The sequence below is a fragment of the Diadema setosum genome, chromosome 5, assembly GCF_964275005.1.
Source record: "Diadema setosum chromosome 5, eeDiaSeto1, whole genome shotgun sequence".
NCBI classification, from domain to species: domain Eukaryota; kingdom Metazoa; phylum Echinodermata; class Echinoidea; order Diadematoida; family Diadematidae; genus Diadema; species Diadema setosum.
This window is the reverse complement of record NC_092689.1, coordinates 9,720,573-9,748,206: the sequence shown is the minus strand read 5'-3', so window position 1 is coordinate 9,748,206 and position 27,634 is coordinate 9,720,573. Positions and strand designations below refer to the sequence as shown.

Genomic DNA, 27,634 nt, shown 5'->3' with positions numbered 1-27,634 from the left:
CCCCCCCCCCAAAAAAAAGTTGTTTTTGTAGAGAATCGGTGTGAGCTGGAAAGAAGAGTATGATAAGCGGCTAAGGATAAGAGGTGCACATTTTGAAGAAACAATCATTGAGCTGCACTTTGTTTGACAGAGAGAAAACCAGAGCGGCAATACTGTTTAAAGCAATATCTTAGCATACAGCTGTGGAACTGCATTTCCTAGTTGATGCAGTGGAGAAATGAGATTGTGATTCCAATATTTCTATTTTTTTTTTCTCACAAAAGGAGCACCTTAAGTAATCTGAAACTACTACACAGTGGTCTACATTCAATCTAGTCCTTGCTAATGAGACTGAAGGAAAGAAGGCGCACCACTTTTTAAAATTGATTTATGGAATTTTATAACACTCACACTTCCAATTTCATGAGTGAACCTCAGCAAATGAAAGCATGACTTTCTTCACGTGCCAACACAAAGAAGGAACTGTTTGGATGTGGTAGCTCCCATTGCTGAAAAACTGAAGAGTTCGTCCAGTGTCAATAGTAACTCTTTGCACGAAGCCATCATTCTTGTGCTGCATCAAAGCCGCAGTCCAGTGTTGACTTCTGACCGTATTGCCAGTTTTATCAGCGAACACCCGAGTCAGTCTGGCAATCATGTCCATGACATCGTGGTTGAAAGATTTTAGTCGCAAGCGGCCGGGCCAGGTCAGGAACATGTTCACACCCAGGAATACGACATCGGTTATCTTTTCCAAGGGACTGCTGAATGCCCCCGGGGACAACAACTGCTTTCTGAACAGTGCTGTACAGGTATGGACTTCAGTTATTGTGATGGATACACTCACAGAAAAAGAGAAAAGTAATATGTACAATAAGCATTTGCCAATATTTTAAACAAAATTTGCCATTTATGACTTGTAAAAATTTTGGTATATGTGTGAGAATTCATTCTGAGAATGGAGTCTTATGAGCTATGACTACAGAAACAAACAGTCATTTGTTTTAAAGTGTTTTGTTTGTATTTCAAGAAATTGAAATCTAATGGCAACAAACTTTCAGAGAGTTAAGCTACAAGTGAATTTCATCTGCAGACAATGTGCACTACTGAAATAAAAAAAAAGGGAAGATTATTTTGGAAATGCTAATTAAGTTTTAGCAATAAAAATATGCTTAATTTTTGCTACATGCATGAGTTTGATCTTATCATACATTTATTGTATGAGCTCATGCATAACAACGAACCTGTAGATTCAGCCATGGATGCATCTGAACTTCCCAGTGTACAGACCTTCATCTACAGTAGCAACAGTACTTGTAGCAAGTGTCATTTACCATTTTATCATGTCATTGCAATGGTGATCAGATTTGAGTTTATTTGGTTGCTACCATGGTAATTCCAGCTGCAGCTGGGGAACAGAAAACACTCTTTTCTTTATCAATAGTAGTCTCTGGAGATACTTTGATAGTAGCAATAAATAAACAAAATATTGAATTGAAAATGACTGTTGATCACACTAGACTCAATGCTTCGTGCAGTATGAAAACAAAAGTAAGGAAGTGCAGAGATATTTGTTGACATGCTAAATGCTACTTTAATACTGTAAGAAGTGAAATTGATCCACACCTCTTGCCCATCCTACAGTTTCACTTGTACTCTTTATTTTGATAACAGCAAAACTTGGCAGTGGCAGTAAAAAAATCATGTGCACATTTTGATCAAAATCATGATCAAACTCAAATGTTCACATTCATGAAATTCTACTACTCGATTATGTACGCCCATGATTTTTTTATCATGGCTACTACTAAAATACTGATCAATTCAGTGCTTATTTATGTCGATGTAGGGCAATTTGGCAATCAGTTGCAACAAACTCAAATGGTTGTAATGACTTTGAGAAATAGCCAGTGCTCACAGTATTTGGCAATAGGATTCCTTCACTGAAGTTTGCACCACACAAGTACTCATTTCTTGAATATTGCTATCATTTTTGCTTGTGACCAATTAAATAATCAGCATTCGTGTAGTCAATTCCAAAGGGTTTTGTGTCACAAACGTCATATTCTTTGGCAAATCTGGAAGCCTATAGATGTGAATTGCGCGCTCATTCACAAAGAGTGCATCACTCAGCGTGATTGCTCGCAAATCCCAGAAATTTGAGCCGCCTTTGCCGAGATGTCATACATCTTGTAAGTCCCCGGAAGCAGACTTTTGCTTGTTGTCGTAGCCTAATTGCCTCCGAGTCGTTAAGCTGATAATACGATTGATCGCAGCCAAGGAGTTGAGCTTGAGAGTTTAATCAAGGAAATGGAATTTATGGGGATTGTATTTCAAATCACGGCTTGTATGGTATTGCACAGTAGTTGAGATTACGTGGTACTGGTAATGAGGATGCTCAACATACATTTGAGAGCATTGTGATTGAACACACATAAACAACTATGAAACAAATATGTCTTGTCAGTAGTACCGTATGTGATGTACAGGTGTATGGAACAGTACATAGTGTACATGGGTACAGATTGTACTCGGTGTACAGTGTGGTCTGTGATCATTATCATGATGTCCAAATGTATCATGTTACAATGTAATTATTGCAACATACAGCTACTCTACAAGGACTTTCCACATGTCTATCAGAGGTACAGTATTTAAATTTTATCAATACATGTACAGTCTGTAGCACATGAGATACACATACATTGTACAAAATGTACACGTATGTACACTGGAGGAGCTGTTTTTTTTTTTTTTTTCTTTTTTTTATTATAGAAACTCTGCTGTTGATACATATTGTAGTAAATCCAGTTTGTCTTGTCAGCTAAATTATCTTTTTGAATGTATGGTATAATATTAGTGAGCACACTGTCTTATTTGGGTTAATTGATCAGAACTGAATTAGCTAAAAGCTTTAAATTTGTTGGCTTTGTCATTTGGCTTGGTTTCTATTGCTTCATCACCTCGAGGGAATTTGTCAGTTACAGTATCATGGAGAGGAATACTGCATGCGTGCTGAATTTTTTGGTATCTGTGTGATATTCAGGAAATACTGTAAACAACTCGTAAAAATGTTTCCTCCCTTACCATAAATGAACTGTGTATCACATTTGAGTTGAGAAATCACATGTTTTGTTTTTTTGTTCTGTCTGAAAGGGGATGATATGTACTGTAAGTACTGCAAAAGTGGAAATTTTCACATTATGAGTAGTTTTTCACACTCAGTCAGGTAAAATCAATTTTGTGTGTACTTTATTCCGCGGAATCAAAAAGATCAAATAGTGTCACATATTGCAAGCAGACATCAGTGGATTAGCACATTTTTGTTTTTGCGCTAGTTTCATGTTGACTAAATGCGCGAAAATTTACTGCTTTTAAAGTACTTAATTCTCATTTTGTCACAGTGGTTCTCGAACATTAATTCAACTGCTCTCAAAGCATGGCTAAGCTACTGCCTGAATACCCACAATTTTTGCTACATTGTAGGTTTACTGCTATTGTACAATGTACGGCTGTATTAGTGGGCAGGATGACAATGAAGTAGTACAGAAGTAAATTCCAAGAAAGATGCTTCCAGAAAGCAATGCCCATGATGTACACATTTTCCCATATATGCCATGATATGAGGCATTGATGATTGATGACTATTACAGGCCACTATTACCGCCACAGTCTACCTTTTACAATGAGGGAGTTTCCAAAAGAGATTGCTTCAATAATATGAATAGTATGTTCCCTGGTGATGATATTTCTTTACAACATTCATCATTTCTTTTTCTCCATTGCAGGTTTTATGGCATTTAGATGTGTTCCGCAGGAGCTTTCGTGAGATGACCGGCCATGCATGCATGGGCAAGGCGTGCATATTCTGTGCCCTGAAGGTAGAACATCACTATCACCTTTCTTTTGCTTGTTTGTGAGGTTTAGATACATAAGGGGTTTCCTCATTTGCTGGTTATAGTCTTCTGTTAAAAAGGAAATTGCAAACATATCCATTGGATTCAAAGTTCAGGGATGCTACATGTACAAATGTACCACTTGTATAATAGTTGTGGCTGTGCTGTACATGTGATGTGATGCAGAAAACCCGAGTTACAGTACTGATGTTTTAAAATGTATAAATGTGTTTAGCTCAAATACCAAGTACAGGTACACTGCATTTCTACTTAACTACTTCTTTGCATAATTTGCACTTCTTCATGCCTGGCATACATGTGCATATAGTTATTGGTACAGTTGTATGTAGCTCAAGCAACTTTAGGCAAATCCACTTGAAGCAAGGTTTTAGAATGCTATTGATTACTTACTGTACATGTACAATATACTGTACATTGAACTATGAATTGTGTAGGGTACAGTATGTGAAGGAAGTACAGGTGTATGGTCTAAGAATGATATTTGAATGTGTATATATTTTAAATTTTTCCGACATCATGGTTGGCTGACAGCAACTGGTTCAACATACAATTGTACTTGTATCAGTATGTTAGATTTAAACAATCATCTACCATAGAAATAGTCATTAAAGTCAATACTAATATTTCTGTAACAGTTCTGTTTAATACACTGTAGAAGGCACCACTGGAGTCAATATCAATTTCCCCTTGCCTACACATTTGTACTCTGTACTTTTATCCATTTCTGAACCAATGATAAGAGAAAGCATGCATTTAATAGATTTTCTTATGTTCTCGTTGACATGGTATCTATACAGCAAAATGCTACACCATGTTCAGATTTGCCCTAATGAGTACAGTAATATCAAACAAACAGCAGTTTAACATTTTGTTAAAGTTGAACAAGAAGTATAAAGAAAGTTGTGGAATTTCCAGAGTTTGACCTGTTTTCATTAGTGATGACCGTAACAACCAAGCACATGTTTAAAGTATGTTTGAATAGGCAGTGACATCATTGACACACAACTCACCTGTTGGTTTTCACCTATAAAAATTATTGTTTAAAGATATACAATGTAGACCTATCATGTCTCTGGTTGATTGATCTCTCTTCTGTAAAAGTCAAAACCGTTGCTAGGTTATCACAATTCTACAGTGATCCGATGCAAACAATGCACATTAATAGTGATATGTATCAATGTTGTGTGTTTTATCTATTACTGTATACCCCATATATTTTGTGAGTCTAAATTTTCGCAAATCGGGAATTCCCGACGAGTTCGCGAGTGGTTACATTTGTGATCATGGAGTCCTGTACTGAACAGAGAAGTGTACATGCATACGTCGCATACACATCGGTGTCAGAGTCAATATTTTCGTGTGTCTTTAACTTCGCAAATAGCACCTGACTCGCAAAATTCGCAAAAAATAAAAACCTCGCGAAATATTAAGCGTATACAGTATTAGATTTTGTCATATTTTTCTTCCCGATATTCATGGACACTTTACTGTTGTTTGTTTCATATGCATACATGTAATTCAATTCTAGTCAAGTGTTAAATTGAGCAAGGAGTGTAGTTTCTGTGTGAGTCACCCTTCAATACTTTGCAAAAAAAAAAAAAAGTGACTCATCATATCTGTGTTATCAAATATCATCAGTGAAATGTTCCCTGAATATAATAATGCATTTTAAATCTTGCCCTGTTCGATCAAAGGCCCTCTTCAACGAGCTACAGCACAGCGAGGAGATGGTGTTGCCGCCAGACGCCCTCCGCAAGGCCCTCGCTACCGCCTTCCAGGACCAGCACCGCTTCCAGCTGGGACTTATGGACGATGCGGCAGAGTGCTTTGTGAGTGCCAGAAGGCAGTAACAGTAGGCAGAGTGTTGTGCGATTGCTTTGTGAGTGCCAGAAAGGTGTACAGTAGAGAGATGAGACCATCAGAAGGGTGGCAGATGTTTGACCAAAATAATTTTGAAAGATTCTAAAATTCTCACTGGCTGACAGATTCAATATGAACATTTATCCTATTGAAAAATCCTACATTGTATTTGCTGAGTAGTTCAGGGATAGAGGAGACTTGAAGGACAAAGTGTTTAATTTATGTTTGACAAGTTGAATTTCATCAAAAAGTAAATTCAACATCGTGATCAGGAAGTGAAGAGTGCCTGAAGTGAGTGATGGCATTTCCAGTATTCCTCAAAACATTGTGTTTCATGCACATATTGATCTTAATTGGTGCAATTGTGTAGATTTTCCTGTCAATTCAATGTTTAAACAAAACATGAAAATAAAAGAAAGTTTACAATTGTCATGCGTATGATACACTGCCTACAACTGAATTGACAAATGTCTGTTGGTTAGAGTATCGAGACACACACATGCACACACACACACATACACACACACACACACACACTCACACTTTTTTCTAGTGATATTTTTATTCGAATTTCACAGACACATCAATTTCAAAGGGGTCTCAGAAAGACTTGCACAAAGTGTATGTACAGAATGTACATACTTAGATTCAGTGCGATGAGACATTGAAGGAACCCAATTTCATCATATGTCCACCTGCTCATCATTCTCTTTCCTGGTATGTCTGTATTACTCAGTATCTCACCCCATTTCCATGCAGGAAAACATCCTGGTGAGAATCCACTTTCACCTGGCCCACAACATCAAGGAGGACCTGTGTGATGCCAAACACTGCATCCCTCACCGCAAGTTTGCCATGACGCTCATCGAACACGTACGTCCAACACCGACAAGCCCCCTTTCTTTGTCGGTTGTCTATACTGTGTATAATGCTTGAGGTCGAAATTAATGACCATACAGAGTGCTTTCACCCTGAAGTATAACCAAACGTGGTCAGAACTGCCGGTCTGACACCATTCATTTTACCTCTGTACAAGTGGATTGGAAAAAAAGGCAATGAAGAGAATGAACAAACATTCCATTAGTGCATTGATATGTGAAAGGCAAGATACAGGTTAAATGCCAATGATGTCATTCTAGGAGTATCCAGGTAGCATTCCTTTTAAAAGTTTTACATTTTGACAGGTTTGGCTTAATCCATGTTTCGTTATTACTGGATAAGTTGGCTGCACCAATTTGTGATATCACACTAATGGAATGGCATAAGAAAATACAAATACTTCAACAACTTTTTTTTTTTCTTCAATAAGCAGTCCCTTGATCGGTTACTGACATGTGTTAAGGGTAATATTGTTCTCCCTGCCCTCTGAAGGTTGTAATGGGAAGGCAAGTGCTCTTTCTATATGCTAGGAAAATGAAGGTAGGCGGAATGTTTGGGGATAAATTCCTCCTTTGACAAAGCACACAAGATCACATATTATGAAAATTCCATGTACTGACCTACAATATGGTTTAATGTCTAAAACCAACCTGACCAATCTCTGTCTGCTGGCAGCTCCATCTTCTCACTCGTTTGTTGATTCCTCCCCCCCCCCCCCTCCATTATATACAGAATGTCTGTCGATGTGGAGCCACTTCTGAGCCCCTCCCCTTCACCCAAATGGTCCACTACGTCTCCAGCGCGGCCCTGTGGTGAGTACATGTATATCCGAATCTTTTTTCTTTTTAGACAGTTTGGGCTAGAAGAGATATTATCGATGTGTATTTGGATCTTGTATGTATTATATATTCAGGGATACATGTAGAAAAAACTACAAATCAAAGAAGACAGAAGAGCATCTAATATTTCCCATATTGACCCAATGGACAGGATAGCATGGAGGAGAGCCACCAGAGAAATGAACTGTCCAACCCCAGAGAGTGGGAAAAATGAATGATGTGTGTACATGGTTGTAGATTGGATTTCATTTCCTTTTAGAGTATCCTGTCCAATAAGTGCTTATACATGTAGTATGTAGGATGACTTTTGTAAGTTTTTGTTGTTGTGATTTTGTGTTTTTTGTGATTACAGGGATGGTACAGTATTGGTGGAGATGAGAATTGGACTTTTACCCTTTTCCGAGATACCAAGAACACACTTATGAAATAGTACAGAGCATACCATTTTAAGAGGAATTCAGAATTAAGAGTTTATTTGATGAAAATCGGGTTTGGAACGACTAGAACATCCAAAAACAAAGTAAAACAAAGCGATCGGAATAAAGTGTGGGTCCCACACTTATTAGAATCGCTCTGTTTTGGATATCTCAGCCATTTCAAAACCAATTTTCATCAAAAAAACTTTGAATTCCTCATGGAATTACATGCTCTTTTATATTTCATAAGAGGTTTCTCATTATCTCACCAAAAAATGTTAGAAACCTGAAATAAGGTCTCAACCAAAACTATACGATCCCTTTAACAAAACTAAGTGAAGCACATAGGATAGTGTACATAATGTATATGTCTCTGCTAGCTGAAGAAAAGGAAAGACTATAGAACATATGATTTCAAAAATAGAGAAAAAAAAAATGATAGCTAAATATTTCATCATTGGTTCACGGGCAGTAGCTTCCAGTCTGTCATTTTGTACTTTTGGAAGTCCTTGAACCATGGTTATATTAATATATGTATATATATTTTTTTTTCATTAGATTTTGCCGAGACAAAGATAAAAAAAGGAGGGAGAAGAAAACCTGAAATACTGTTAAAGAAATTGGGAGTGATTCACAAACCTTCTCTCATAAATCTGAGCTGCCTGAAGTGATTCTGATATTGGTTCTCCCCATCCGATCGTTTATGCGCCACAGGCGTGTTTGTGGAATTGGTGCCACGCAAATTTCGGAATGGAGTGATTGATTGGATTTCATGTGCTGTCTGCTGGCATCACAGTCAGTGATGTGCATTGAGCTGTTTTTTGTACACAGCCAGCTGTAAAGACGAACGGAAAATTATTCTCTGAGATTTACTGCTTGTTTGTTTGTCCTTCAATAGATACTTTGCAGTGTCACATGCAATATACACCACTGTGTATATATATCTTTAAAATGATCATGAACCCGATTGATAGTATCAGATCCGCATGAATGTATTTCAACAACCAGCTGCATTGCTTAAATGTTGCTAGCCATTTATTTGACACACCATGTGAGCCTGACTGTGCTCATTACAGGTCCATACATGGCATCTGATGTTGGCATGTAACTTGAACTCTCCTGTTATGGTGCCAGTTATTTCCTTACTTTCATTTTCTCCGTGTTATTTTCCTTCCTTACTTACGATTGCACTTTTCTTCATTGATGTCATTAAAGCTTTATCCTGCAAAATAGTAAATGGTGGGAATAATTCAATCAATCCTGTAGATGCGCATATAATATCTTGCAATGTTCATGCACAAATTTTACACACATATCCTTAGCTGTACTAAATTTGATTATCATGTTCATAAAAAAGAAATGCATAATGAACTTGTATGCTGTTGTTTGATAGTAATACATCAAGAAGATAAAAGAAATAATCTTATTGTCATGCAATTTGACTAATTTCACATATTTTTACAAAATGGAATATCGGTTGACATGTTATTAGCCAAATTATAACTTCGCACTATTTCACATTAATTACAATGTAATCACTATGAATATGCAGTTTTTCTAACAATGTGAAGAGGTTCTTAAAGGGACAACAATACAAAATTCATACGAGATTCTTTTGTTGATTGTGATTGTCCCCTTGTAACAGTGCGGAGGCTCACAGCATGCGAGACAGCAGGCGCTGGCCGAACACAGACCACTTTGGGGATCTCTTGCGCAAGGCTGGCGCCATTGGAGACCTCAGAGATTGTCCCGTGAGTATATGATGTGTCAGTCTGTCGCATTTCAATGAATTCTTTGTAGCTCTTTGCATAAAGCTGTTCGTTCAGTAGATTTCTAAGATATACTCTATTTACTCTAATCCCCAGGCACTAGTCAATTTTCTGTTCTTTCCTGTCATCACCTATTTTTAATGTACATTGTAAAATGTCTGCTGTTTCTGTCTGAAAATGAAATGAATATAACTGAAATAGATAGGTTGGTGAGCATTGTTAGTTTGTCTGTGTGAGTGAGGGTATCATAATGGTCCATCCATCTCCTTTATGCTGTTGTTGTGTTAGGAAAAGAAAAAAAAAAAGAAATGGGACCCTGTTAAAAAATAATTTGTGCTGCATAGTACTTACAATCAAATCAGGCCACAATAAACTTTAAATAATTCAAACATTATTATTTACATTTTTATGTAATATATTGGGAGCTCATAATGGATGTCTCCACAAGGGCGCTCATAATGAATATCTCCTCGAGGGAGTTCATAAAGAATATCTCCACAAAGGAACTTAAAGAATATTAATCATTACGATAATACTCAATGTTAATACTCAATGACTGCAATGATTTACAAGTCAGAATAATTCATAAAGAGGAGACAGTTAACCCTATTCTAACTGGGGGGGTCACTTTGACCCCCCCTCAACATTTTGTGCCGCGATTCCGCAACGCACAAAGATTTTGCCACGTCAGTTCATGACTTTTTTCTTTGAAGTCTCCCGCATATTTTGAGATCAAATTTGCAATGTCCGGGTACACCGTTCTGAAGTTACGTAATGTTTTGCGTATGCATGTCAACCCGAAAATGGCTCAAATTCATGATATCGTGTGCAGATCCAATGCAAATTGTGTTTTTTTGTTAAATTGATATAAATTAGATTATTTCAACTTTTAACCATTGAAATTAATCAGTTTTAATGTAGATAAGCTTGAAAAAGTGCCTGCAACAAATTTTGGCCAAAAAACAATAGAAAACAAAAGGTCAAAAACAATGAAATACATAAGAAATCAACAAAACAATAAAAAACAAAAGAAACTGATTTTGATTGTGCTATTTTTTAACAAGAAAATTGTTCAATGTGTCTTGAGGAACTCTTACACAAAAATTTAGCAATCATTCAGTCGTTTTAAGGGAGTTATAGGTGAAAATATGATTTCATGCATAAATTTGCTTAATTAATTTACAAAAAATAGAAAATCAAAATTTTTCTTTTGTATGACCATGTAATCTTGTAGTTGACATGCGGCTCTATGTTTAGGCAAAATTTTGCGGCGATCGCACGATCGGCGGCCGAGATGTGAAGGGGGGGGGGGGGGTCAAATTGACCCCCCCCCGGGAAAACTTGGTCTCAAATAGCCCAGTTAGAATAGGGATAAGATAATGATCATAAATTTTACATGTAGTTCACTTGCATACTAGTATGGTGTCAAGATAATGAGATATAATTGGTAGAGTTTTGTTCCCATTTTGTACTGCTTGAATTCTACAGGTGATGTCAAAATCTTGTTTGAATATTACTCAGTCATAGTTTAGTAATTAGTCATATTTTTTATGACTATGAGTCATTGTTTTGATAGTTGCAATGTGCTTCATATACTGTAGCTCAGTGGAAAAAAAATGCATCACTATTCCTTTGCTTTTGTTGACAGAGCTCTTGTGGCCGCCAGATCAAGATCAGGAGAATACTCATGAACTGTCCCGATGTTTGTAAGTGAAGAGATGCTCAAAATCTTTCGCTGGAAGCACGCCAATATACATTTTACCATCATTTTGTTGACTGCACTAACTGGTGCTGAAATGCATGGGTGCTGTGAGACAAACTGTATTCAGAGAACCACAGCCTGAATGTCATCAGTGGCAGTATATGATATCTGATATTGCTCTTCCAGACGGATTATAGTTTTATTGAATAGAGTCATACTTTGTATATGGAGTACAAAGTTCCCTGTGCTATCAAATAGGTCATAAACTGAAGAGTTGATTAGATTTTTCTGTTGCTGATATATTTGCCAATCAGATGTAGATTAGCCTATATTTTCACTGCATTCACATTGCTGTCACAAGTTGTGAATGCAGTTTAAGCCAGTCCATCAATTCCCAGTGGATTCATTGTGATAATGTTTTTTTCTGAAGTGTCTTCTGGGGAGCATTGCATGAAGTGTCTTGTCTGACAAAGTTGTGGGACTTATTTGCTCTCAGCCAGCCAGATGCAAGGATTTCAGTAGGTTATAACAGTTTGTCAGAAAAAATATCTGACAAAATGCTTCATGAAATGCCCTCAGGTTATATTAATTTTTCATGTTTAAAATATTAATCTCCTGATATCACTGTATTCATGTCATACCATGGATAAATAGTCTTTTTTTTAATTGAACTTGTAAAGAATTTTTTTAAAGATTTTGTTTTAAATGATAGATGCAATGTTATTTTAGATTATAGATTTTGCCATGTCCGAATAGACTTCCACTGCTTGTGTTTGATACCCTTTCATGTCAATCAGACCGTAAAACACAGTATTGCAAGCTTCCTTATTGGATCCAGATTTTGTAGTATCACAGGTAACCAAATTTGGAGGATGTGAAAAAAAAAAAGAAGAAATACTGCAATCTTAAACATGTGGCAAAGCTTGACAGTAGTCATAGTTTATTTTGACTAGATTCATGTTGCTGGGCCAGTGATTACTGCCACCAGTTGTCTGACATAGAACTGGGACACACCTGAAGAGCATTTAGAGTGTTTCATGCACATATTTCTGAGTACACACACACACACACATCTACACACCAGACCTTACATCAACACAGATTTTCTTGATGCATATGAATCTCTTTCTTTTCTTCTTTTTTTTCACCCTTTGCCAGTGAGCATTGGCCTGATTTGGGACTCAGACAAGCCAGATGTGGAACACATTTCTGATGTTATATGCAACCTGGGCACAACCATTCTCCTCCGGGAGGTAAGTTAGGGTGTGCTGTGTGTGCGAGAGGCAGCAATGGTTGTGAAACAACATCTACTATTTTCCATGATGTGACGAATGCTTTTTAGCTTGTGTCAAAAATGACGTCACCCCTCATCTTGGCAAAAATCAGCATGATCATGCAAATTGAAATTTCATTTCCAAGAGCGGCGCCCTAACTAATTGAGCTTCCGCCTGTCTGTCGATCGGATTAGATGGAAGGGGTGCCCTGTGACTTATCTTCCGCCAACCTTTGAATTTTATTTTCCTGAAGGTCCTACCAAGTGTAAGAGTTGTAGTAACAGGACAAGGAGACTTTTAATGCTGGCTCTCTTCCTAGTTGGTTTTGTCAGCCTTGTAGGTATTTCTCTCTCTTTTTTTTTTTTTTAAATGCTGCTGAGAAAATGTTTCACTTCATGTGCATAATTCTGAGTTTCTGCTTCTTTTTCAGCTTTTTGACGACGCTGTCGATGACAGAGCCAAAGCCAACAGCCTCTTCCTTGTTGGCATTGTGACGTATTATGGCCGACACTACACCACTTTCTTCTACAACACCAACCTCCGTTACTGGGTCTACTTTGACGATGCAGTCGTCAAGCAGGTACAGTTACGATAATGTGTAGGAATTTAGATTTTGTGGACAGAATGAAACACAATTCATGGTCTGTGTTATGATTTCACTTTGAGTGAGCATTGTATGCATGAAATACGTTGAGAGTCAATGTCCAAAGTTTATTTTTCAAGATCTACTTTAAGAAGTCCTGAGTGTACATATTCACTTTATAGGTTATCATGGTTTTTTGCTGTTAAAAGGGCCAATCAAACAGAAATTGTATTTCAAGCATTCTTCCACCTGTTCGCTTTCAAGGTATCAAGGTATCTCTTATGAATGGAAATGTTAGAGCCAAAAATATATCACTGTTTCCATAAAATCTACTTGCCAAAGATGAAAAGGAAATTGTGATTTTCTTTTTTCCAAAGATTGGATAAAACTTCTTTATCTCTTCATATTTACCAACTTATGAAAATAATTACAAGATGAAGATGAAAGATACAGGATTTTTATGTGGGTTGCACAAACCAATTGGTTTTGGGAGAGTAACAAGATTTTTGGTTGTAAGAATTTAAATCAGCATCAGAGTGTAGGCAAAGAATGAGTTGTTAATGTGGTGATTTCACCAGACAGTCATCCTCATGTTCTGATAACAAACAAGGTTGGCCCCAACTGGTCTGACGTGGTGGACAGGTGTAGACGGGGACACTTCCAGCCTCTCCTCCTGCTCTACTCCTACCCGGATGGCAAGAGGGTGTCCACTGCCACGGCTCCGAAGCGCGTCACAATGCTCAAAGGCTACGACAAGGAGGACAAGGAAAATGGTTTGTGATGAGACTTCCTGTCTTAGAGATAAATTTACGTGTCATCTATCTGAAGATATGGGCCTAATTTGCTTGTGACATCTTTATCATTTATTTCTTTTTTCTTTGGAGTTGTCACTTTTTAACATTCTGTGATGCCTGTATCATTAAAGGTCTTGACATTGACTGATTTACATTTATGACATCTTAAGATTTGTCACTTCAGTCCATTTAAGAATTAATTTAATTGGAATTGAATAGATTTGGATAAAAGAATGCATGCTTCCAAGTGGTATATTGATATAATATCTGAGCTGTAAGTCAATTGTGAGCATCATGTATATAGTATTCTATTTTGAACAAAGTTGTCAATTTGTCTTAAAGGTTAGATAATGCTCCAGCAGGAAATTTCTGTGATATCCTTTATTTTCTTTCCTTTGAATGAGAAGGGAAAGTTGCATGAATGTGTGATAATTATCAGTAATATAAAATACTATTATTTTGTGTTTTCAGAAGTGCCTGGCAGAGTATTAAAGAAACCTCAGGAATCCCTGTCCACCAAAGTAGACACCCTGATAAATCCTGATGAGCCATGCACTATCAACCATCACCATGGAAACAGCACCAGCAGCAATGCGAGTGGTCAGAGTGTCAGTTCTGGTGACTCCCAGAATACTCTGGTCTACAGGGCTGTAGGGGGAGTGCCGGAGTTTCAGGCCACGTCCGAGCCCGGGAAGCCATCGAAGGGAGGTCCTAGGAAAGACTCTGCAAAACTCAATCAGGACTGGCAGATCGATGAGGATGGGGCAGTGGCCAGCGCCAGTCGGGCGAGCTGGATCCCAAACTCAGTGGTGGAAATTGGACAAGATGCCCTGGCCTACGTCCCCATGGGTAAAACCAAACCTGGCATTTATTCTGTCTCTCAGTTTGCTCTCGATGGGCATGATGCAGACGAGAAGCTGGAGTCAGGACGATATACAACTTCGCTGGCTCGATCCAGCCACATTGTCGGCCAAGGCCACAGGGTCTCCTCTGAGATCAGCAATGACAGGTTGCAGGAGTCTAGAGGTCCGACAGCTCCTCTTCCTTCCGGGAGACCCTCCTCTTCCAGAAACCTGCCTGCAGATCGCAGCCCTAAAGTTCCCATGTCACCCCAGGCGGTCAAACGGCCATCCTCGGCACAATCGTCAACTGTGCTGAACTCCAGGAATATTGTTGCCGAGGAGGGCGCAGTGTACAATGCTAAGACTGGTGTGGTGACAGGATGTGACGTTCACCCCTCCGGTCCTGGGCAACCAAGTCTCACCTTCGAGCCATGGGGTAACTTCTCAACAGAAATTGAAAATAATCCAGAAAATGTGAGGACAAAGCAATTGGACATCAAACCATTACAGGAGTTTAATGTGCGGGAGAATCGCAGCAACCCTCTCCCCAAGTCCTCTGAAAGAGAATCCACCACTCAACCAACGTCAAAAGCATCGATTGTCAGACAAGGCTCTTGGAGTGGTAGTGTCAGGGAACCCATCAACGGGGATACCTTTGTACAGAGAACTAATTCCCTCACAATCAAACCCCTAACCAGGCACCAAGAGTCTCACAGCAGTGTGCCAGACTTGAAGGATGCTTCCTATACAGGCTGTGGACTTGACCCCCTCAACAGCAGCTTTGCCAACGATCAGGGTCCCAGATTTTCCAGCGTGCCCGATTTGCAGTATCAAATGCGAAGCCATGATATGCTGCAAGGGAGGAAGCACTTGAATTCAGACCCAATCCAGATGTCTCCTTCAATGAAGAGGTCCAACTCGTTGCAGTCAGACAAGCAAATCGCTCCGGGGGGAATTCTTGCTGCAGCCATTCGCAACCAAGAATCCTCGGCAGCCGAAAAGCAGCAGCCTCAGCAAAATCACATACCGCTGGTCAGGTCCTCATCTGTGGCTGATCGAAAGGTGGATGAGAAGCAGTCCAGGGCCAAATACAACATCCAGAATGGCTTCCTCACGCTACCGGGTAAGAAACAGGTCAACCATTTCATCGCAAGCAGCAAGCAAAACTTTGGTACAGCGGATGGTGGCAGACCAAGGGACAGTAGCACTGTTGGGATACACACTGGCTACACCTCTCCAGCCATGCAGCAGCCCACAGGTGTCCCACAGCTCCACAGGCAGCACTCCAATGAGGGCAAGCCTTCTGCGGTATTGCACCACGATGGCATCACCATACGACAGACCCAAGAGGTTGCTGTCACTCATGGCTTGGACATCGACTCCGTCGGCAGTAGAGATTCCGGCTACAGGAGTCGCGACCGCTCCAGCGCGTCCTCGGGGAGCGTCTACTCTCTGGATGCACCCCTCTCTGACCACACCCCGTCCTCTGTCGCCCCATCAACTAGCAGCGCTACCTCCTTCAGTAGTTCCTCTGTCTATCCTCCCCACGGTCACGTCCACCAAACGGCTGCACTCAGTCATCACATACCAACAGCCAAAACTTCACTGGCAGACACCCACTCACAACCAACCATTGGGTCCCATGTGTCAAGATCATCTACCCAAACATCGGAGGCTGTGGCCATCGAGATGGTCAAGGGTGTTGAGGAGCAGTTACTAAATTCTCGCAAAGCAGAGGAGGAACAGGATCTAGCCATGGCTCTGTCACTCTGCACTGCTGCTGCATGTAAGTGTTTCCTTTAACACATTAACATCTCGGTTATTTGAAACTTCAGTCTGTTAGTTTATGATCGGTGTAGAATTATGTTCTTACCATTTCCTTTGACAAAGAAATGAATGTTACATAATCCCCCCCAAAAAAAACAACAACAACAAAACTTTGCAATGTCACACATATATTGCATGTTGCACATATATCGCTCTTTTCTATTGATGAGTCGTGAATAGTTGTATTTCAGCATTATACAGATATGAATTTGTGTGAGGCAGGTATGGAAATGAAGGGTTACTGTATGCCTGTGAGAACTTTGTTTTTATCATACTTTGTCATATACAATGTAGACACCAATCCCGTTGTGGATACTCGTTTGTTGCTTAAGTGTTCCAAAATACCGTGCTACACTATTTGATACGTTCAAGATATTTGTTCACCTTGGTCTATTGGTTTCTCACTAGTTTCAATGGGAATTCTGTAGATTGCTTTTGTATAGAAAATAAATGAATGCAGATCATTCAGTACCAAATCATCCTTAACAGGTCAAGCTGAGCCAAGAACCGTCTCATCTTATTATCCATGCACATTTTTTTCTTTTGAATGAGTGAGGGTATGGTCATTATTTCTCAAAATGTATAATGTTTACTTTTCTTTTGTTGCCATAGTAAACTCTGTGTGTTCTGTTGTACCTTGAGTATTTGCCCTTACAGATCAGCAGTGTTATGATATTGCCGATGCTTATGGCTTTCCTGTCTTGTGATCCTCTTCCTCACCCTTCTCCCCCTCCCCTTCCAGCGACTCTGAAGATTGCTCTTCGGCTGGAAGGCCTCAAGGATCAGACGAGGCTCTTTCTGCAGACAAAGTACAACACCACGGTTCTCAAGTCACGTACCCTCCATCGCAAGCTGACCATAGAGAGGCGTGCCCAGGAACCGATAGTCTCCAAGACTAGGGCGCCACCACCGCCCAGCCCGGATCCCACAAGGTAACAGACACCCTTTTCTCAGTTCGATACCATTTGCTATTGTCTTTTGCTCTTTTCAACAGTTTGACAAGTGTCGTCAGGGCCTCAAGCATTCATATACCAGTATGCAAAATGTTGAAGATGTACATATATGCATTACTGTATGCAGTTAATGATGCTGCATTTACGTATTATTTTCCGTTGAGTATATAATTTCTTGTATATGTGTAGAATTCTTAACCCTATCTCTGTCACATAGACAAAGCCAGAATGTTCAGACATTTTGCAGTGCGGAGACATGGGATTGTTGTTGGCCAGTTCTGATTGTTATTATTGACATTAATGTGTCATGTTATACATCATTTGAAAGCTTATGGTCTATACTTTCATATTACATAATAATCTGAGTGAGGGCGCCCTCACATTTTAAGTAGGACGCCCTCTTATGTCACATAATTATCTTTGCAGACTTACTTGTACATGTTACCACCTCATTTTCTCACACAATATGCTCTTATACCCCAAAAAGGTCTATACAAATGTTGTAGAGAATTTATTCAGCTTTCAGATGATGTGATTATTTTGTCAGTAGCATTAGTACTTTTCATTTTATGAACAAAAGTGTGTGGCAAGTACAACGTACATTTTACACACTTCGCACAATTTCTGGTTTTATGAATGAAATGTTGGCATGAAAGTAGATAAAGCATGCTAACATCTAGTCAGGATGAAAATATTAATTGATTATACGACTTTTACTTGTAGTTTAGATTATTCTTGTCCTATAATATTGCCATGTATGGTAAGATAATCTAAGTGTAAAAATTGTCACTGAAAATATTCAGTATTCAGAGTGTCCATTCCTGTTGAGTATGCTAGACTCCTTTGCACTCTCCTCATTGAACAGAATTGAACCATCAATGTAGTCATTTGCTTTATGATAAACCTACATTGAACTTAAGTTTCATAAAGTAACGGTTTATTAGATAATAATGATCGACAGTCAAACATACCTCAGCTTCTAAGCTTCGAGACCGAGACTGTCCAGCTGCGGGTAGGAGGCTACTGTACCCTTATTGCTCCTAGCACTCTGCCCCGCTAGCCCCGGCTAACTAGGGACCCATTGCACCGCTGTTAGTGCTGAGTAAACAGCTACAACTGCTGCACTGAATGTGCAGTGTTCATTTATTCTACAGTTCATTTATGAGGCCGATATCACGAAAACCATACCCCTTCACAGAATTCAAAGATGTTGAAATCCCTATAGATCCTGAATGTTTTCACTTCATATTTTACTATATTGACTTAGATGAAATGGATGAAAATTGACCCATGTGTACGATCTTTTCATCGCACACGGCGATCTTATTACAGTCCCACATATACAGATTTGTGTAAGTTCTCCACACAAGAAACCTATATCAAAACTGTACACAATATATTGCAGTCTGAATGCAAATAAACATTGGCGGGGCCACCACAATTCTTTTGACTTTGAGAAGGCTTTCCTGATTGGTTGAAGGAGGGGAAGCTTTTTTGCACACTGGATATCGTTTCCTTACACTTTCAGCCAATCACAAATGAGTTGAGAGAGTGGTAGTGTCATAGCCTTTGAAGTAATCTGTCAATCAAAATAGGGCCGATTTAATCGGCCCAAGCATTTACATGGCAGGTTTTGGGCCGATTTAATCGGCCCGTGACACAGATAGGGTTAATATTTTGATTCTCAAAACTATGTACATGAAATATGATTTTTCCTTGTATATCCAAGTATGTCTTTTAGTACACGTATATCTGTGCAATTCAACCGTTGGTCACTAGTCAGATGTCAATAAAGACCTTTTTAATCCAATTCAATTAATTTGTAGTTTTTGCAAAGGGTAAAGAGCTACCATGTTCTAAGTGTATGTATGGGACAAAGACCAAAAGAACACATGTTGATATTTGCAAACATTGTTGATTCTGATGTCATTTTCAAAATAAACTGTATTCAATTTCATGGTTAATTTGTCAGGACATCGAGAGAGGGCAAAGCGGACATGGGTGGACGGGATGATGAATCTCTGCAGGAGCTGGAGCTCCTTAAGCAGCGAGTGGCTGACCTCCAATCTGACAAGGGTGCAGAGAGACATCCCAAACACGGCCAGGGGCACAGCCAAGCGAGTCGTGGTACTACCGACGTTGATACCAGCAGGAGCGCTTATCAGCCTCAGCAGTACCGCAGTGTACCATCCTCACCGACACCCCACCGAAGCACGATTGCCTCGGGTCAGACATTGCGACATGGAGCGGTGTCCCAAGTGAACACTAGTGTGCCGGGAGGTGCACCACAAAGTTATGGTGCGTACGATGGTCGAGTTGCCACAAGCCAACCTGTGCACCAGGGAATTGTGCCTGCTGTGAACACAAGTACATCACAGACTGTACCGCAGGGACATTCACAGTTGCGAAAGTCATCTGCGACCACGCCAGTGCACCGAGACTGGGTGCAGTCACAGATAGGGGGCGTCACGTCTGGGCGAAGCATGACACCACACAGCTTTTCTTCCGCCCAGCACCCACCTGACGCAGGTCACAGCCGCTACCAGGGTGGCTACCGATCGCAGACACCTACGGCGTACCTCGGTTCCACGAAGCCATCGGACAGGTCTTTCCAAGGGTTTTCTCAGAACACCACTGCGGGGAACCGCAATAACAATGCCACAAGCTATCAGACAATGCCAGTCAGCAGAGTTGCACCTCAGACCAATGGACAGTATGCAAGTGGTCAGGCTCAGAGAGGGACTTACAACTTGGACTGGGTGGAGAGACAGGAAATACCTCGTCATGGTAAGTTAACTCCACATAGGAAAGAAACCATGTGAATTTCAGTAACATTACAAACCATTTTTGTTATTAAACACATGCAAATAATGTTCCATTGTAGACACAAGTCAGTTTCAAATGTAACTTACTCAGTCTCGTCCGCATTTCATCAAAGTCATCAATCCATACTGTGCTAAGTTGGAAGCTAACAGCATATCATTGCTCTATAACCTGCCAAAACACTCAGAAAACTAATCTTCATCATGCATCAGTTATAAGATTAAATTATGTGAAGATTACTTCGTAGGTTATTGTTTTCTTTACTTGGGGCAGCCAGATGACTTATTATGTTCATCTCACATTCAGTTGAAATTATGGCAGATGATAGTGTAAATAGCAGCAGACTCTTTCTGGTTTTAAGTATGCATTTTATCTACCTGCAATCTATTACAGTTTTTGGATCCATTTTCAGAGCCACCCCATGACATTGAATGGTGGTCACCTGTATTCAAATAATGTTATCTGTCTCTAAACAATAGGAATATTAGAACACATACTGGCTAATTGTATAGTAGTACATTTGTAAAAAAAAAAAAAAAAATTGAAGTAAAATGCAAAAACTCATTAACAAATTATGAAACAGACAACACTTCAGGAGATGTGTACTATATAGATGGGTGCTATATGACTGCTAGTGACACTCTTACAGGATAATGTAGTACCTGTTCTATACAGACTGCTCAAAACTTCCCAAAGACTGTAAGGGTGGGGACAAGGGGGGGGGGGAGGGGAAGGTGCATTTTTACAATCAGGAGTTGGCTAAAAGCAGAGTTTAAGGAGCAGTCATGCATAGATGAATTTCACAATTTACATGTACATGGACTAACTGGAGCATGTGAGAATAATCTTTTATTATGCAGCAGCTGCCCACATGCAAAATTCATCCATCCATGATTCATTTCATCGTAATTTTCACCTGTATCTCACACTTCATTTCGATCCACTGATAATCCTAACTCATCATATCCTACTCATATCCACTATTTTCTCCGCAACTTGGATACAGATGGCAGGTAAATATTAGACCTGGAATGCAGAACAACTTTTTTCTCCCTTTTTGAATATTAATGCACCTGTGTTTGTGTGTGAGTGTGTGTGTCTGTATTTCTTTCTGTTTCCTTCTGTCCTTGCTTGTCCCTTATAATGTACATAATTGTCAAATCAATCCTTTTAAATTTGCGTGGGTATACGGCATAATTCATTGCTGAGTGGATGGGCAAATATCGAGTATTCCCGATGGAAACTCATTAAGAAACTCTGTTGTTCAGTTTGACCTTGAATGAGAAAAGAAAGATCCATTTAGTATTGTGCGGATTTTTATTCTTTTATTTTTTTCACATTTGTGTTGCATGCATACTATTTTTAGCATCAACATTGTAGTGTGAATGTTTGCAGTCCCATTATATCTTTTCAGCGCTTTTTAATTTGCTATGTTAAATAATCGGTGTGCATTTAATTCAGTGCCGTAGAACACAGTGACCATTTCATTTTGCAATGCATGCATTGTGCATGCAGGCAGTCGTGCCAATTCAATGCTTGTGTCTCTCCTCCCCTATTACGGCAAAAGGAAGTAAGAATCGAATCATCAAAATTAACAGTTTTGGACTTGACCTTGCATGCCCTCAGTAGCTGCAATGCTTTGAGCACAATCGCTCACCGTAAATGAGAGAGATAGCCTGGCAAAATGTTGTAACATTGCACGGAAGTTAATGGCAATGAAAGATGCAGAGTGATTGTGTGTAAAAAATGACATTATAGGCACTTATGTCCTTTTTGCCAAAGAGGGGCAGCATCATAATGACAGTTATCGATCCCTAGGGTACTGCACTCGATGCTCGTTTTGACCTTGATGCAGAATACACTGTATTTATTCTTTTGTGTGATCTTCATGCATGATACAGGGAGGGAGTGATATGTTATCACTCCCTTTCTGTCACTCTGTCTCTCTTTCTCTCTCTCTCTCTCTCACTCTCTCTTTTTATCTTTAGAATCATTTGTGATGCTCTCATCTGTTGGCAATATATATCATGAAATATACAGAGATTTTGCAGGCTAAGACTAATTTAGCATGTACTTGTTGAGGATTTTATATGCACAGGCTAATGAACCGTACACATTTCATCAGTTATTTCATCCACATGTATGCATGCACATGGAGATTTCTCTGACCCTCCGTCCACCCCCCCCCCCCCCATTCAATTTCCAGTCTGATGAAATTGACTTTTTATTTTTTGGTGTAGATGCATAATCAGTATTTGTGGCATTTTTCTCTCTTTTTATACATAACCATGCTAAGTTTTCCCAGACACTGATTCTATTTCTGTATCCAACTGAGTATTGCATTTTTGATTTATCTATCAAGATCTCAGTGATTAATTGTTATATACCTCATATATATATTCCTCTCATCTGATTGGTTAAAAGTGGAGTCATGAAAATAGCTGTGCCCCATTTTTGATCAAAATGACGTCATGATTTACTGTGCCCTGTAAATAGGTTTGGAGACAGTCGCAACCCCGTACACATAGATCACTCATATGTACACACCAATGATACGACCGCCGCGCTGTCGATCAGCGTTGATTACGAGTGCTGTAAAAGAGACTAGAATCTATATTTTCGGTATCTATATTTCGGAATCTATATTTTCGGTATATAAAACAAATAATGACAGCTTGATATTCGGGGCACAGTTAAAATTATGTAGGCCCTTGGTGATGTGAAAACCATAACTATGCCCTCAGCCCATAATTTTAACTGTGCCCCTCATAGCAGTCATTATTTGTATACTATGTCAATATAGCCAGATATATATATATGTATCTGTGTTGGTAATCATGATATAGACATTTATAATGAGAGCATATTCACTCAATGGTGCTCAAGGCACTCACAATGTTTAAATCCGACAGTATATATTAATTATATATATTGATATATACATATACATATACATGTATATAATACATTTTTTTGTGTGTGTTCCGGTTTTTCCTGTCCTTGGTTCTATTTGATTGAGATGATTTCTTTCAAATAGAGAATAATGGACAGAAATTGTAAAGATAACAGATTTTATCATGATCATATCATGATCATCTTTTGTGACTCTCCTCCCCCCCCCCCCCTTTCTGTCTTTCCCTTCGCCCCTCTCTGGAGTTTATGCACCCTTTTGCTATTAATTGTGTCTTTTTTGTGTTTTATTCATTTTGCTAACTTTGCACCCTTTTCCTCTGCGGTCTGTCTGCCACTCTCGCCGCCTTCCCACTACTAACAGACGAAAGCACATTGGGAAGACCTATGAGGTTTGTAAGTATCACTCATCGACACTAACAATCTCCTTTTTGTTTTTGATAATCACTAAACTTTGCTCTACTGATGGGGCAGGTTGTCTTGTTTTTGCTACGCTGTCACAGGCTTTGCTGAAAAGCAACCATGTGGCACAACTTGCGATGCATCAATTTTCCAGAGAGGTTGATTTAACCCTTAAAATTTTGGCCACTGAATATCATGTGTATATGCACAGCATGAGAGGCATTGGAATTTTCATGATTTGTGTAGGTAGTAGCATAAAAGAGAAAAATTGAAATGACTAACTCACTTTGCATGCAAAGTAAAGTGAAATTTTCACATATTGTCAATTTCACTCATTTGACTTTGAGATCAGTACGTGTTTGCACTTTTTAAGTTGAACTGGGAATCTAAAAAATTTGACACTCATTTAATCCATTATCTAAAATTAGATGAATCTTTGTGGGGTCGTTGAGTTCAAAAGTCTCTCCTTAAAGCACCGTGTGATGCATTGCAGAAACTTAATTGGGGAAAATATGCCATCTGCAAAAGCAATGGATTCTTCTGGAAAGTTGTGGACATGGATCTGAATGAATTGATTCCAAGAGATTTGATTCGTGACCTTTCATTTAAATTTCTTCCCCGAACAGGCAGAGGTTACCAATTGATATCAAGTCCTTTATTTCATTTATGGTCACTCTGTGTCTTAGGCCGTAGACCACAGATTTGTTTGTTTGTTTGTTTGTTTTTTCAGGAAACAGACTGAACTTTGAAAAATTTTGACATCCTCTTTGATAGACAGTGCAATTTTGGCACAGAGTGGTTCAATTCTTGAACTTTCCCTGGGGTATCATTGAATAATGATGAGGATGTACATCTAACTGATTTCAAACAAATAGCCCACAATACACGAGTAGTTTGTGGTCAGAGTTGCCGCTATGCACCATTCAGAAACTTTAGAACATGCCAAAACTTCCCAAGCCGTGTTTACAATGGTTATACCTTGTGTTTATCCCACAAATCTGTTTTGAGACCTTGTGTGGATTATCTTCACTGACATCAATAATGGATGTACATTACTGGCATGCCACTGCATTTTTTTTAAGGGGGGGGGGGGGGTGTCAGTCACTTGTTCCAAGGTTTGCAGTCCCATTTGTACATTTACTTCATTTCCAAAGAGTGAAGCAGATTAGCAGAGTGTCTGTTTGATGAGATAGGGAAACCTTCATATGGCATGCAGTACCAGGGGTGAAATATGGGTCACACTGTTTGACTGTTTGTGTGTTTGCTGGAAATGTTTTACATAGATGGCTTCAGAATGCAGAAAAAAAGTGCTTTCAACTTAAATATAGTAAACATGATCCAATTTGAGCTGATGAGTTATCATGATTGGGATTTTACTGCATTTGGTTTTGTAAATAGCACACTTAAAAAAGTTGAGCACAGTTTTAATGTTAAGTTGTAAATATGATTTGACTTGTGCAGGTTAACATTGTTTTTCTTCCTAATCACATTTATATCAAATATATTTTATTAGTTACTTTTTTTTTGTGTGTTAATGGTGAGATCCATTGATGGTGCAAATGAATAGTTCTGTTAATTGCATTTTACCATTTTGCAGTTTGTGTGTGTCATATTGAAAAACACAAACTGTGTGCATTTGATAGCTGGTGCTTGTGATAGTTGGCTGCCCTAAAATTTGGACAATTCACAATGATTTCTGTGATAATAGAACACTGGGGAACAGCAGCCATACCAAAAATTTGTTCTCCATTCTGAGGTTGGTTTATGTCTCATAAAAAGAGAAAGTGATGTGACCTGAGTCCTGAAGTCTGCAGTCATGGTAATATCTCATCAGATTTGAACAATATTTCAAATATCAGGCAACGACAAATGCTAAAATGGAAAGAAAGAAAGAAAGAAAGAAAGAAAGAAAGAAGTTGAACAAGAGAAACCATTGATATTAATGTTCTTTGTACACGTTTGGATTTTTTTTTTTTTTTTTTTACCTTACACACCAGGATACCACGACGTGCATCAAGTCTAACAGTCCTCTACCCCAGCAGAGAGGTGTGAGGTGGCCAGAGAGGGGACACGCCCTACCCTCCAAAAACCTGGGAGAGAACCTCATCGATCTGGGCTGAGCCCCACTCACCGGGCGGATGTGACTGTTGATGCTGAGGAGGGGTTTACAGGCTTCATACAGAGGAGATGTCAATTTTTCCCCCCTCTCCCCTCCAAAGTTAATACAAGTAATAGTGTTAATGATATTTTGTGGAGAAACACAAGAAGTTTTTGTTAAGTTCCCATGCAATTGTTTTTTTCCAAAGAGAAAAGAGAAGAAAGATAAAGATGAAGTATTTCAAAATTTGTCAAAGTTTTGATGTGATAAGTCCAGTCCTATGGTGTAGTGAAATTGGCATCTGGGGGGTGTTTCATCAAGTTAGTCAGCACTGACAAGTTGTCAGTCCCCGACAATAACCCTAGTAACAGTCAGTGACCAGGGCCCTGTTTTATGAAGAGTTAAAATCGATTATATAGTTAATTTCAACTGTAAGTCTATGGCGGCCTGTGTGGTAAGGAAATTTAAAATCGATTTTATCTTTTGATAAAACGGGGCCCAGATCACACTAATAATGAAGTCAATAATGCTGTACAGTGTGAGTGAATAATGATATCTGAAAACATCCTTGGTTGTCACTTTTTATCCCCCCTCCCCCCCCCCCAAAAAAAAAAAAATGATGTATTGGATTATCATGACTCTAAATCCAATGTTGATACCAAAAACCAGGGCTTTCCCCATTCAGTTATTGATGGGTAAACTCCATTTTTTATTTTTTATTTATTCATTTATTTGTTTTTTGCTCGCAAGAGCTGTTAGCTTTAACTCATCTTCATTTCATGTGTATATTGCTGCCTTCGTAGTATAAAATGAAATTTTCTGTCTTATTACATTAACTTCACGTGTATTCAGTGCCTGTACGTGAAAGAAGGGGAAGGAATAACCAAGATACTGCACATGCAAATTGTGTTGTGCAATATGAGGTTTGGAGTCATTTTGACTGTAATGGATTTGACTGTTGTTACCATATATATATGTGTGAAAGACACAAAACAGGGCAAGGGAAATGTGAATGTTGGATGATAGTCTATTTCAAGACTCTTCGATGCTGATCTTCACAACTATCACTTTGTACAACTGTACATATTGTCTACAGAGTTATATTTCACATGAGATCTATGCAGTCTCATGTTACTGTTTTTTATGTCATTTTATGTGAAGAACTTACATACATAAAAGCATAATGATCATTGCAATATACTTTAAACTGACATGATTATGAATTTGTAAGGATTTTTACTAGTAAGTTATTTTCCCTTTTCTTTGTGCTTGCTTGTGACTAGATATTTAGACAGACCTCAAAGATGTGTGTGTGTACAAGGACTGTATTCAAATAATTTCGCTATCAGTACTTAAGGTATGCATAGAGCTGTGGTAGAAAAGTATCTTTTTTTTTTCTGCCTTCACAACTCATTTTTTTTTTCCTTTTGTCCATCAGAAAGGCAGCAAATGTCCTTGAGAACATGTTTGTATATATTTTGTTCAATTCAACATTGTCTTAAATGAAATAACGTTAATAACAGATATCATATTGATAAAGATATAGATTATTTACAATATATCATGTAAGATAAGAGTCCCGTCATATGATAATTGAAAATTAAAAAAAAAAAAAAAAAAAGGCATTTGTTATCTTGTGTATGCTGGGCAGCATGCAAATATGAAGAAGTATTAGGGCTTAAAGTTGGTCAACCTCCATGTTTCAAAATGTTTGTATGTATGTACAGTTGTATGTATGTGTAGGCTAAGTACCCGGTATGCAATGAA

General features: G+C 38.8%; 1 protein-coding gene across 2 annotated transcripts; it reads left to right on the top strand.

The window, feature by feature from the left end:
- The first annotated feature begins 424 nt into the window (after positions 1-424).
- On the top strand, positions 425-26,216 carry LOC140229068 (uncharacterized). Of its 2 annotated transcripts, XM_072309328.1 has the most exons (15): positions 425-791; positions 3,768-3,860; positions 5,591-5,725; positions 6,516-6,629; positions 7,368-7,447; positions 9,536-9,641; positions 11,308-11,365; positions 12,520-12,614; positions 13,066-13,215; positions 13,829-13,991; positions 14,484-16,640; positions 17,424-17,613; positions 19,607-20,421; positions 23,732-23,763; positions 25,767-26,216. In XM_072309328.1, exons 1-15 carry the CDS (start codon positions 636-638, stop codon positions 25,887-25,889), a joined length of 4,467 nt encoding a protein of 1,488 aa, XP_072165429.1. In that variant the 5' UTR covers positions 425-635; the 3' UTR covers positions 25,890-26,216. The 2 variants fall into 2 exon arrangements, with proteins under 2 accessions (XP_072165429.1, XP_072165428.1); XM_072309327.1 differs by lacking the exons at positions 425-791; positions 3,768-3,860; positions 5,591-5,725; ... (1 more) ...; positions 7,368-7,447; positions 23,732-23,763 and having other exon boundaries at positions 9,541-9,641; positions 25,767-25,902.
- Positions 26,217-27,634: the final 1,418 nt, after the last annotated feature.